The 14,099-nt window shown below is 42.3% G+C and overlaps 1 protein-coding gene across 1 annotated transcript in view; it reads right to left on the bottom strand.

Moving 5' to 3' along the window:
• Positions 1 to 10,629, bottom strand: part of LOC106567502 (septin-8-A) — a 42,934-nt gene extending 32,305 nt beyond the window's left edge. The window contains exon 1 of the mRNA XM_014136807.3: positions 10,369 to 10,629. Within this exon, the coding sequence (XP_013992282.1) occupies positions 10,369 to 10,398 (30 nt within the window). The 5' untranslated portion in view covers positions 10,399 to 10,629. The remainder of the gene's footprint in view (positions 1 to 10,368) is intronic.
• Positions 10,630 to 14,099: the final 3,470 nt, after the last annotated feature.

Genomic DNA, 14,099 nt, shown 5'->3' with positions numbered 1-14,099 from the left:
AAAACATTTCCAATGCATTTCAGCCCTGCCACAAAAAGGACTAGCTGACATCATGTCAGTGATTCTCTTGTTAACACAGGTGTGAGTGTTGACGAGGTCAAGGCTGGAGATCACTCTGTCATGCTGACGGAGTTTGAATAACAGACTGGAAGCTTCAAAAGGAGAGTGTTGCTTGGAATCATTGTTCTTCCTCTGTCAACCATGGTTACCTACAAGGAAACATGTGCCGTCATCATTGCTTTGCGCAAAAAGAGCTTCACAGGCAAGGATATTGTAAGATTGCACCTAAATCAACCATTTATCGGATCATCAAGAACTTCAAGGAGAGCGATTCAATTGTTGTGAAGAAGGCTTCAGGGCGCCCAAGGAAGTCCAGCACGCGCCAGGACAGTGTCCTAAAGTTGATTCAGCTGCGGGATTGGGGCACCACCAGTACAGAGCTTGCTCAGGAATGGCAGCAGGCAGGTGTGAGTGCATCTGCATGCACAGTTAGGCGAAGACTTTTGGAGTCAAGGGCAGCAAAGAAGCCACTTCTCTCCAGGAAAAACAACAGGGACAGACTGATATTCTGCAAAAGGTATAGGGATTGGACTGCTGAGGACTAGGGTAAAGTCATTTTCTCTGATGAATCCCCTTTCCGATTGTTTGGGGCATCCGGAAAAAAGATGGACCGGAGAAGACAGGGTGAGTGCTACCATCAGTTCTGTGTCATGCCAACAGTAAAGCATCCTGAGACCATTCATGTGTGGGGTTGCTTCTCAGCCAAGGGAGTGGGCTCACTCACAATTTTGCCTAAGAACACAGCCATGAATAAAGAATGGTACCAACACTTCCTCCGAGAGCAACTTCTCCCTACCATCCAGGAACAGTTTGGTGACGAACAATGCTTTTTCCAGCATGGAGTACCTTGCCATAAGGCAAAAGTGATAACTAAGTGGCTCGGGGAACAAAACATCGATATTTTGAGTCCATGGCCAGGAAACTCCCCACACCTTAATCCCATTGAGAACTTGTGGTCAATCCTCAAGAGGCGGGTGGACATACAAAAACCCACAAATTCTGACAAACTCCAAGCATTGATTATGCAAGAATGGGCTGCCATCAGTCAGGATGTGGCCCAGAAGTTAATTGACAGCATGCCAGGGCAGATTGCAGAGGTCTTGAAAAAGAAGGGTCAACACTGCAAATATTGACTCTTTGCATCAACTTCATATAATTGTCAATAAAAGCCTTTGCCACTTATGAAATGCTTGAAATTATACTTCAGTATTCCATAGTAACATTGACAAAAATATCTAAAGACACTGAAGTAGCAAACTTCGTGGAAATTAATATTTGTGTCATTCTCAAAACTTTTGGCCACGACTGTACATTTTAGTGAAAAATCAGAGTCTCTGCGTAATTCCATTTCCATGTAATTGCCGGTAGGCTAGTAAACCTTGACAAAAATTGAAAGCTCTTTGTACAGTCCCTTGCTTTATCTGTGACAATACATTACAAATGACAAAGTACTTAAACAAATGCTTAATGCTAACATTAAGCCTTAGGGCAAAACATGGATCTTGGGACGATTTATTCCCAGACAGACTGACAGAGACCTCCAGTAGAATTTTCATCCCCACCTGAAGTTGGTCCCACTTTAGTGAACTGACACACAACTGCTGCTACTGGCACTACACAGAGTATAACGGAGAAACATTAACACAAGGCTGCACAGGTCTACAGTACGCAGATGGTGGAGATTTGGTCATCGCATGGCACCAGGCATCCAAGGAAAAAGAAAGTCTATATTTTCTTTAATAAACACACTCATACACAGAGCTGCCTGTCTGGCAGAAACTCCTCCGTCTCTCCCGTCACACGCCTATGTCCAAAAGGAAAGACAGAAAACAACACAGAGGAGAGGGGAGACAGCAGAGGCCATTTTACGAGATAGACAGGAGCATACCAATCTGTGGGTGTCAGGAAATACATTTAGTTACAGCCAAATCGAGAGTATTAGAATGCGAGTCACAAAGCACAGTTTCATAGGTTTGTGCATATACATGACATCAGATGGTGAGATATAGGACTCTAAATAACATGGATAATCGACTCCCCACACAGCCTAAGCTAATCAGTGTTTTTCAACAGTGGATGTGACAGCCCAGGCTCCAGGCTGTCCTGTGTTGTATGGTCAATATAAAAACAGATTATGCAACACTCAGGTTACAAGAACCTGTCCTAAATCGTTCTACAGAGAATGTTACAATCTTCATTATCATGGGGATCAGTGGCGGTCAGTGCCGTTTATGATGAGGGGGGTCAAAAAAATGTTCCACAGCATGGCCTTAATTCTTTTACAGCATATTGGATGACTGTCATTCATATTCCATTCACCCAGTTCAATGAAGCATCAATAGGTTTAGGCTACTACATGATACTCAAATGTTCCCTTAACCCATCATGAGGTTGCTACAACCTAGCCTATGAATGAAAGTTTACAACGTAGGGGCACACAGGTGAAGAGAATTTTAAGATGACAGACAGTGACACATTCAATACCGCCTTGCACACACTTGCCTGCATCTAGCTCATCTAGGGTGTAATCATTAGTCTCATTTGTAACTGTTGTACTATCTATTAGACAATTTCATGTACTTTTATGCCAGTTTCATTTGCTTCTGTTTAGAAACGTTTTTCAACAGAATGAATACACCCCTGATCAAGTGTAAAAACAGTTCACTTTCATAGCAGCTACGTTGTATTCCTTCTCTCACCTTTTCCCTTCGTTTGTGGACTTCAATGCACAACACATCAGCTGTATGTGACCAGGCGAAAAAACCTTTCCAAGATAAACCATGTCATAAGCGGTGCACACAGCCTACATCGTCATCACCATATTAGCTAAAGTAACATCCTAGTCAACATAGCTAATAGAACTAATAGAACTAACTAACTTGAAGCTAGCTAGCTAACAAAGAACAACAAAGAATATCTAGTTAACAGAAGAAAATAAAGAGAAAATCAGGACAGAAGAAAAAGGATATCAAAGTGAAACAGTTCTCTAAAGACACAAGAGACAATAATACAAGAAACAACACTTCTGTAGCTTGTCAACTATGTGTCTGTCTATCCCTGTTCTCTCCCCTCTGCACAGGCCATAGAAACGCTTCACACCGCGTGGCCGCTGCCACTCTAACCTGGTGGTCCCAGCACGCACGACCCACGTGGAGTTCCAGGTCTCCGGCAGCCTCTGGAAATGCCGGTCTGCAGCCAACAAGGCTGAGTTCATCTCAGCCTATGCTACCCTCCAGTCCCTAGACTTCCTGGCGCTGACGGAAACATGGATTACCACAGATAACACTGCTACTCCTACTGCTCTCTCTTCGTCTGCCCACGTGTTCTCGCATACCCCTAGAGCATCGAGCCAGCGGGGTGGTGGCACTGGAATCCTCATCTCTCCCAAGTGGACATTCTCTCTTTCTCCCCTGACCCATCTGTTTATCTCCTCATTTGAATTCCATGCTGTCACAGTTACCAGCCCTTTCAAGCTTAACATCCTTATCATTTATCGCCCTCCAGGTTCCCTTGGAGAGTTCATCAATGAGCTTGACGCCTTGATAAGTTCCTTTCCTGAGGATGGCTCACCGCTCACAGTTCTGGGTGACTTTAACCTCCCCACGTCTACCTTTGACTCATTCCTCTCTGCCTCCTTCTTTCCACTCCTCTCCTCTTTTGACCTCACCCTCTCACCTTCCCCCCTACTCACAAGGCAGGCAATACGCTTGACCTCATCTTTACTAGATGCTGTTCTTCCACTAATCTCATTGCAACTCCCCTCCAAATCTCCGACCACTACCTTGTATCCTTTTCCCTCTTGCTCTCATCCAACACTTCTCACTCTGCCCCTACTCGGATGGTATTGCGCCGTCCCAACCTTCGCTCTCTCTCTCCCGCTACTCTCTCCTCTTCCATCCTATCATCTCTTCCCTCTGCTCAAACCTTCTCCAACCTATCTCCTGATTCTGCCTCCTCAACCCTCCTCTCCTCCCTTTCTGCATCCTTTGATTTTCTCTGTCCCCTATCCTCCAGGCCGGCTCGGTCCTCCCCTCCTGCTCCGTGGCTCGACGACTCACTACGAGCTCACAGAACAGGGCTCCGGGCAGCCGAGCGGAAATGGAGGAAAACTCGCCTCCCTGCGGACCTGGCATCCTTTCACTCCCTCCTCTCTACATTCTCCTCTTCTGTCTCTGCTGCTAAAGCCACGTTCTACCACTCTAAATTCCAAGCATCTGCCTCTAACCCTAGGAAGCTCTTTGCTACCTTCTCCTCCCTCCTGAATCCTCCTCCCCCTCCCCTCCTCCCTCTCTGCGGATGACTTCGTCAACCATTTTGAAAAGAAGGTTGACGATATCCGATCCTCGTTTGCTAAGTCAAACGACACCGCTGGTCCTGCTCACACTGCCCTACCCTGTGCTTTGACCTCTTTCTCCCCTCTCTCTCCAGATGAAATCTCGCGTCTTGTGACGGCCGGCCGCCCAACAACCTGCCCACTTGACCCTATCCCCTCCTCTCTTCTCCAGACCATTTCCGGAGACCTTCTCCCCTTTCTCACCTCGCTCATCAACTCATCCTTGACCGCTGGCTACGTCCCTTCCGTCTTCAAGAGAGCGAGAGTTGCACCCCTTCTGAAAAAACCTACACTCGATCCCTCCGATGTCAACAACTACAGACCAGTATCCCTTCTTTCTTTTCTCTCCAAAACTCTTGAACGTGCCGTCCTTGGCCAGCTCTCCTGCTATCTCTCTCAGAATTACCTTCTTGATCCTAATCAGTCAGGTTTCAAGACTGGTCATTCAACTGAGACTGCTCTTCTCTGTGTCACGGAGGCTCTCCGCACTGCTAAAGCTAACTCTCTCTCCTCTGCTCTCATCCTTCTAGACCTATCTGCTGCCTTTGATACTGTGAACCATCAGATCCTCCTCTCCACCCTCTCCGAGTTGGGCATCTCCGGCGCGGCCCACGCTTGGATTGCGTCCTACCTGACAGGTCGCTCCTACCAGGTGGCGTGGCGAGAATCTGTCTCCGCACCATGCGCTCTCACCACTGGTGTCCCCCAGGGCTCTGTTCTAGGCCCTCTCCTATTCTCGCTATACACCAAGTCACTTGGCTCTGTCATATCCTCACATGGTCTCTCCTATCATTGCTATGCAGACGACACACAATTAATCTTCTCCTTTCCCCCTTCTGATAACCAGGCGGCGAATCGCATCTCTGCATGTCTGTCAGACATATCAGTGTGGATGACGGATCACCACCTCAAGCTGAACCTCGGCAAGACGGAGCTGCTCTTCCTCCCGGGGAAGGACTGCCCGTTCCATGATCTCGCCATCACGGTTGACAACTCCCTTGTGTCCTCCTCCCAGAGTGCTAAGAACTTTGGCGTGATCCTGGACAACACCCTGTCGTTCTCCACTAACATCAAGGCGGTGACCCGATCCTGTAGGTTCATGCTCTACAACATTCGCAGAGTACGACCCTGCCTCACACAGGAAGCGGCGCAGGTCCTAATCCAGGCACTTGTCATCTCCCGTCTGGATTACTGCAACTCGCTGTTGTCTGGGCTCCCTGCCTGTGCCATTAAACCCCTACAACTCATCCAGAACGCCGCAGCCCGTCTGGTGTTCAACCTTCCCAAGTTCTCTCACGTCACCCCGCTCCTCCGCTCTCTCCACTGGCTTCCAGTTGAAGCTCGCATCCGCTACAAGACCATGGTGATTGCCTACGGAGCTGTGAAGGGAACGGCACCTCCATACCTTCAGGCTCTGATCAGGCCCTACACCCAAACAAGGGCACTGCGTTCATCCACCACTGGCCTGCTGGCCCCCCTACCTCTGAGGAAGCACAGTTCCCGCTCAGCCCAGTCAAAACTGTTCGCTGCTCTGGCACCCCAATGGTGGAACAAGCTCCCTCACGACGCCAGGACAGCGGAGTCAATCACCACCTTCCGGAGACACCTGAAACCCCACCTCTTTAAGGAATACCTAGGATAGGATAAAGTAATCCTTCTAACCCCCCCCCCCCCCCCCTTAAAAGATTTAGATGCACTATTGTAAAGTGGTTGTTCCACTGGATATCATAAGGTGAATGCACCAATTTGTAAGTCGCTCTGGATAAGAGCGTCTGCTAAATGACTTAAATGTAAATGTAAATAATGCGTTAGTAAACCCGCTGCAATCATGCAGTAACGTTGAAGTGTATAGTCAATTAAGCAGTTCCGCATTTACACCGGTGGGCCCCGGTGGCAATAAATTAATAAAACCAAAAGCTTACCTTGACTTGGAAGAGTTCCAGTGTTGTGTTGGATAGTTAGTCAGCTAGCTAACATGGCATTCCACTGTTTGAGCCGGGTGTTTGAGTAGACTAAACTAACTAGCTGCATTTGCTGCTAAGTAAGTGAAACTGAAAGTGGGGGAAAAAATACAAAATCTCTCACACACACATATTCATAAAAAAATGGTTGAAAAATGGTCAAGTATTGTCTTTCTCTCCGAGTCAACTACTCACATGTTATGTACTGCAGTGCTAGCTAGCTGTAGCTTATGCTTTCAGTACAAGATTAATTCTCTGATCCTTTGATTGGGAGGACAACATGTCAGTTCATGCTGCAAGATCTCTGATAGGTTGGAGGACGTCCTCCGGAAGTTGTCATAATTACTGTGTAAGTCTATTGAAGTGGGTGAGAACCAAGAGCCTCCTAGGTTTTTATTGAAGTCAATGTACCAAGAGGATGGAAACTAGCTGTCCTCCGGCTACACCGTGGTGCTACCCTACAGAGTGCTATTGAGGCTACTGTAGACTTCCATTGCAACACAGTGTGTTTTAATCAATTATTTGGCCACGTGAATATATGATCACTTTTTTAATTTCACTATTTTTATTTTTATGAAATTCACTGTGGACGGTCCTCCTCCCCTTCCTCCTTTGAGCAGCCTCCACTGATGGGAATAAAAGACAGTCAAAGAAAAAGTGGATATCCAAGAAAATAACACTACTGGTTTGCAAGCACCAGATGCACATCTACTTTAGGATTACTAATAAGCTTCAACAAGAAAAAGTCATTCTTAAAAATAAAAAACAGTGTTAAAAACTCATTAGCATACCTTCCATCTCAAGGCAATGTGCGTGGCCCAATGCTATGCATTATGTTGGCATCATAACACATCTGATGTTCTTAGGGGTCAGTAAGCATCAAACATTCTACAGCCGCTACGGGCAATTCATTATATAAATCAGGGCTAAAATAAATCGCTGTTGTACAATACGATCAATGCTCCCCTACAACTCTTGTTTTATTGTTTTGACACTGATTGTTTCACATAGCTTTGTGCACCCTACTTTGTTCAACCTATCAATGCAATCAACCATACATCCTCCCCATCAATAACCAGTCATAATTAACAGTGCCCTTCAAACAAATCGTCTTGCTTGCAACGTAGGCTACAACATAAAACTTGGGTAGTCAATAGGAATGACCGTGGTTCCTCACACTAATTTCACTGCATTCCCTATACTCAAATCTAATCATTCGGTAATCAGTGCCCCTACTGGGCAATACAATGGAACCTATGGGGAGTACTGTATCTGCATGCAATCTGCAATTTGGGAAGTGTTCTCTCTTTAGGGTGAAAAATCTCCCTTCCCTAAATCAAATGTGACAAGTTGAGGAAGGAGTGGCTCCTCTGTTAATCTACTTATCCCAGCAATTTAGTGCTTACTGTCTAATTCAACAACTCAAGGAATGTGCTTATGGATTGGCTAAAAGTTAAATCAACACTGTGGACCTGTACCAAAAAAAGCTTATCACACCATCTTGTGTGGTGTCTTTGTAGCCTCGTGCCTCACACACACTATTCATATTTTGCATAAGTTTTTTGATTACATGTAACCATAATCCAGGTTTAGTTTTTGGGTAGCCTGAAGCAGTGTTAATTTCGTCAACAATAACTATAACGAAAAATACTTGTCAATTACCCATTTTTCCTGACTAAAACTATGACAATAACGAGACACCTGGGAAAAAAACTCAATGTTACATTTTAGAAGTATAGTAACACTTCTGGCATTTTTGAATGACCCTGTTATTTGCCCCCATTGATTATGATGTGGAGAAAAGCAGAACTGTAAATTGTTTAACCTGTAGTCAAAGCTCTATAGCCTGTAGAGTTAATTATGGCTGGCATTGGTTAAAATCTGCCACAATATCAATGTTGCCAGCTAAGGTATACGAAGGAATAGTAGGCCTAGTTGGACATGGCTATCTGAATGTGCCTAAATATTCATCATTTAATATAAAAAAATGCACTGACTTGTGACTAAAATGGCTGTGACTAAAACTAAACAAATTGTCTAGAGTTTTAGTCGACTGATAACTAAAACTAACGAAGGATGAAATTACTTTAACATGGATAAAACTAAAAAGGTATATTAAGACTAAAACTAGACAATCTAAAATAGCTGCCAAAATGAACACTGCCCTGAAGACCAGACGTTGAATTACATTGAATTCTACGATGGGCATAAATGAGCGTTTGGATCAGGAAAGTTTCATCTCACAACCTCTAAAAGACAGAATGTTGAAGAAAATATGTTTTAACCTACTTTACCGGTTGTTCATGTGGTTGGTCGTTTTGCAAGTTGGAGTGCGAGACTGTATCCATAGAAAAGTATAATTAGTTAACCAATTGCTACCCGGACTATGTGCATTGACCCTATTTGCAATAACTTTTGACTCATCACATACGCTGCTGCTACTGTTTATCTATCTATGTATCCTGTTCCCTAGTCACTTTATCCCCACCTATATGTACATATCAACCTCAATTACCTTGAACATAGACTCGGTACTGGTACCCTGTGAATATAGGCAAGTTATTGTTACTCATTGTGTATTTATTCCTTGTTATTATTTTTCTATTATTTATATTTTTCCTCTCTCTCTCCATTGTTGGGAAGGGCCCGTAAGTAAGCATTTCACTGTTAGTCTACACCGGTTGATACGAAGCATGTGACAATTATTGATTTTATTTGATTTAATTACATCAACTTTTCAAAGCGCTGGTCGTGCGTTCAGATGTCCATCACCGGAAGCATGCGAACGTGGTTCTGCGCATGTTTCAGATCATAGAAATCTGAACTCCGTACAAGCACTTTGAAAAGTTAATGTAATTATACTTTCCTTTGGCTATATTGTATCACATTCCTACCTGCAAAAGGACCAACCGTACAGACAACTGGTAAAGTAAGTTAAAATATGTTTTTAATTCAACATCCTGGCTTTTAGAGGTTATGAGAAGAAACGTTGAATCCAATGCAATTCAACATTGTATCTTCAGGATAGGTTTTGGGTTGCATTCAAACAGAAAGAACTAGTACATCACGGCTCCCAAGTTGTGCAGCGGTCTAAGGCACTGCTTCTCAGTACTAGAGGCGTCACTACAGACCCTGGTTAGATCCCGGGCTGTATCACAACCGGCCGTGATCGGGAGTCCCATAGGGCGGCACACAATTGGCCCAGCATCATCCGGGTTAGGGGAGGGTTTGGCCGTCATTGTAAAATATGAATTTGTTTTTAACTGATTTGCCTAGTTAAATAAAGGTTAAATAAAAAAATCTGTTTAATAGTGCTCGGAAACAATGAAGTGCTGGAAAAATATATATATAAAAATAGTAAAAAAAAAAAAAAAGATTCCTGAGATATGAATTAGGCTACTGAACAAGATGCCCATCTTCCCTTCAAAAAGGCAATTCAATCTCCATCACAACATTAAATAATGAGTATGTAGGCTAGCCTAAGCATAATTCTAGCCTGCTTAAACAGGAAGTTCCAATGTAACCACATTTTCTCAAAGCAAGTAGGTCAAATCAATGATTAGATAAAACCAACCAATGATTAGTAAACAATGTTGCTACATTGTAGCTAATATGGGGTAGGCTAAATGCTTGTCAAGGGAGATTTGGGGTCACTACAATTTCCTGTAGGTACCATACCGTGGTATGAGCAGCTATCAGCTGGTGTAACTCAATGAGGAATTACACCAATGCACATACTACCGGTATAGGCTACTATCAATACAGCAATAACGATATGCCTCTTTATGTAGTCAACTCATTACGAAACTCGCAAATAATTAATGAGCCATGTCCTGAGCGCAACACCATCAGGACAATCCAACGTGAACACTTATTGAGAGAAATCACTTCCACCATCTCTGCTCACTACGGTTAGTCCACATAGCCCACACTTCCACGAATAATTGCAAATTCCCTTCCATAGATGCATATTGCGATACGCTGATAGGCAGAAAACTGCATTAGTGTACTTACGGAAAATATGTCTACATCCGTAGCAGCCATGGTGCGGAATGTATATGTTGTAATGCCGAGCTAGGCAAAAAGGAACTAACTGCCCTCGTCTCACTCTCTCCGTAAACTGACACAGGGAAACGAGCTTGGTATTGCTTCCAATATGGCCACTTCCTGGAAACTCCCATTTGGTTTAGGAATGCTGTCGGAGGTATGCAAGCGACGACAGGACAGCGCGCTGAACAATTGGAACGGTTGTTATTATCTTTGCAGATGAAGAAACATTTGTAACATTGTATCATTGACGTTCCAAGCGCTGATGATTATGAAAAGCCATCGATAAGCTTTTGCCGTGCAGGTCGTTCACGGGATTTGTAGTTTGGAGAGCTTTGACTGCACTTCCTGATTTGGCCTCTTTTTTCATCAACGCAAGAGAGTAAGAGGCGAAGCGAGAGGATTTTACTCCGCCCAAAATCTGTCCGAATGAGACAGATTTTGTATGGAGGTCTATGATAGAGTGTCGAATTACGTGAGGCTTATTTGATCGAATATAAATCTCGTTATGTTTAGGCTGTTACAAATGTACTGATATACACACAAACAATGCATTAACTGATGAATCGCTTTAGAAAGGGGCACAAGACAGGGATGACCTCTCTCCCACCTCCTGTTTGCACTGCCCTTATAAAAAAGATTGCCGTTTTGAAACTGTCGTAAAAGTGCATTAACTGCAGTCAACTGTTGTATTTTGGATGCAGTAATTGCAAAACAACTGCAGTATACTGCACTCTAAATGCAATTACACTGCAAAATTACTGCAGTAAAAAAACGGTGTTAATCTGAATGCATTATTTGCCACATACTGCAGTTATACTGCACTTTATAACTGCAGTTATACTACAGGACCCAAACCTAACAGGTATCAGTATTGGTAGACATGAATATAAACTAAACTTATTTGCAGAATAGTTCCTGATATTCCAGACCAATATTGAAAACTCAATGCCCCTCTTGCAAAAAATATGTTCAGAATACTCAAAATTCTCTCTATATAAAATAGGGAAAAGAACAACTCTTGATCTCTACAGCAACCCTTTAAGTGGACCACAAAAACATATAAAATACTTAGGAAGCTTAATAAGTGACAACAAACAACAAATATATAAAGATAACTTTATCCCAGTACTCAACAATACGTAAACAGATCTAATTAAAATGAACAATCTTCCCATAATTCTTACAGGTAGAATGGCATGGCTCCCAAAGTTTTTATTTATTCTTGGTAATTCCCATGACCACAAGGAAGACATTCTTTTAAAAAGTATACTAGGTCATAAAAGACTTTATATGGGCAAATACAACTCATAGAATAAAAATGAAAGTTCTACATCTTCCTAAATCAGAGGGTGGTTTTAACCTTCCAGACTTGCAATTGTATCAATTTGCCACCCAGGGCTTTTACTTGCGACATATGTTAAATGCACTAAAGATGAATAATGTGTACATACTGAAGACGAGCATGCTCATCCCCAGAATATTTTTACGTGTCTATTTTCTAAGGATAAAGCTAAGAACATCAGCAACTTCATAGTTAAGAACACTAACAATATAGAAGAAAATAAAATGTATTCTACAAGAACAAATATCACTACAGTGCCTAAAAACACAACCCTGTGGAACAATCCTTGAATAGCTTTTCAGTATTCAATGATAAGTTAGTCTACATGGAAAACTAAAGGCATAAAAAACATAAATTACTTGGTGATAGGAAATACATTTATTTCTATGACCTAATTAAAAAGCAGTTTTGGACTGACCAATGTAGATATTTTCAAATACATGCAACGTAAAAGTTTCATATCAACAAATTTCAATTTGAAATCTTTTGGACAGAGCAATCTTGTAGGAACCCTATTTTAGTCAGAAAATGATATTTATATGATCGGTAAGATATACAAAACCTTGCAGAGAGCCTGTCCAACTGACAATCTCTTAGAAAAAAAATATAAACTACTGGAAGCAAGACTTAAAATATATAACTGATATTGGCACAAGATGGAGGGAATGTTTGAACATAACTATTGAACTTACAGTTATAGAAAATGCTTAATGTATAAAATGTACTACATAAGAGACAAAATTCACAAATTATACAGCACAATGACAGAGTCATGTCTTAAGTGTAAAATGTACAATGACTCAATAATCCATGCCTTCTGGGAATGCTATAAAGTCCAAAAGTTATGGGCCGAGTTAGAAAGTTGGCTGTCAGAAGTATTAAAATGTAAATGTACTTTTAATATGTCTGTCTGCATATTTGAAGACATGGCATATAAGGGTGCAGTGAGATAGTGTACCTGATGGGTTGGACAATACTTTTCTCGTCAATCATCTTGAAAAAAGTTATACTTAAAACGGAAAATCAACCAATCCTCCATCATTAACCTGTTAGGGCTAGGGGGCAGTATTGACACGGCCGGATAAAAAACGTACCCGATTTAATCTGGTTACTACTCCTGTCCAGTAACTAGAATATGCATGTAATTATTGTCTTTGGATAGAAAACACCCTAAAGTTTCTAAAACTGTTTGAATGGTGTCTGTGAGTATAACAGAACTCATATGGCAGGCCAAAACCTGAGAAGATTCCATGCAGGAAGTGGCCTGTCTGACAAGTTGTGTTTCATCTTGGCTCTTTTTATTGAAGACTGAGGAGCTTTGCAATAACGTGACACTTCCTACGGCTCCCATAGGCTCTCAGAGCCCGGGAAAAAGCTGAACGATATCGAGGCAGCCTCTGGCTGAAACACTTTATCGCGTTTGACAAGTGGCCGATCAGAGTACTATGGGCCTAGGCGCGTGCCCGAGTCGACCGAATGCTTTATTTTCTTTCGTCTGTTTACCTAAACGCAGATTCCCGGTCGGAATATTATTGCTTTTTTATGAGAAAAATGGCATAAAAATTGATTTTAAACAGCGGTTGACATGCTTCGAAGTACGAAGTACATGCTTCGATTTTTTTTGTCATGAATTGCGCCATGCTCGTCACCCTTATTTACCCTTTCGGATAGTGTCTTGAACGCACGAACAAAACGCTGCTGTTTGGATATAACTATGGATTATTTTGAACCAAACCAACATTTGTTATTGAAGTAGAAGTCCTGGGAGTGCATTCTGACGAAGAACAGCAAAGGTAATAACATTTTTCTTATAGTAAATCTGACTTTGGTGAGTGCTAAACTTGCTGGGTGTCTAAATAGCTAGCCCTGTGATGCCGGGCTATCTACTGAGAATATTGCAAAATGTGCTTTCACCAAAAAGCTATTTTAAAATCGGACATATCGAGTGCATAGAGGAGTTCTGTATCTATAATTCTTAAAATAATTATGTTTTTTGTGAACGTTTATCATGAGTAATTTAGTAAATTCACCGGCAGTGTTCGGTGGGAATGCTAGTCACATGCTAGTCACATGCTAATGTAAAAAGCTGGTTTTTGATATAAATATGAACTTGATTGAACAAAACATGCATGTATTGTATAACATAATGTCCTAGGGTTGTCATCTGATGAAGATCATCAAAGGTTAGTGCTGCATTTAGCTGTGGTTTGGGTTTATGTGACATTATATGCTAGCTTGAAAAATGGGTGTCTGATTATTTCTGGCTGGGTACTCTGCTGACATAATCTAATGTTTTGCTTTCGTTGTAAAGCCTTTTTGAAATCGGACAGTGTGGTTAGATTAACGAGAGTCT

This window comes from Salmo salar, chromosome 13 (genome assembly GCF_965601325.2).
Source record: "Salmo salar chromosome 13, fSalSal1, whole genome shotgun sequence".
NCBI lineage: Eukaryota > Metazoa > Chordata > Actinopteri > Salmoniformes > Salmonidae > Salmo > Salmo salar.
The sequence above is the reverse complement of the archived record's forward strand: the minus strand, read 5'-3'. Positions and strand labels throughout refer to the sequence as shown.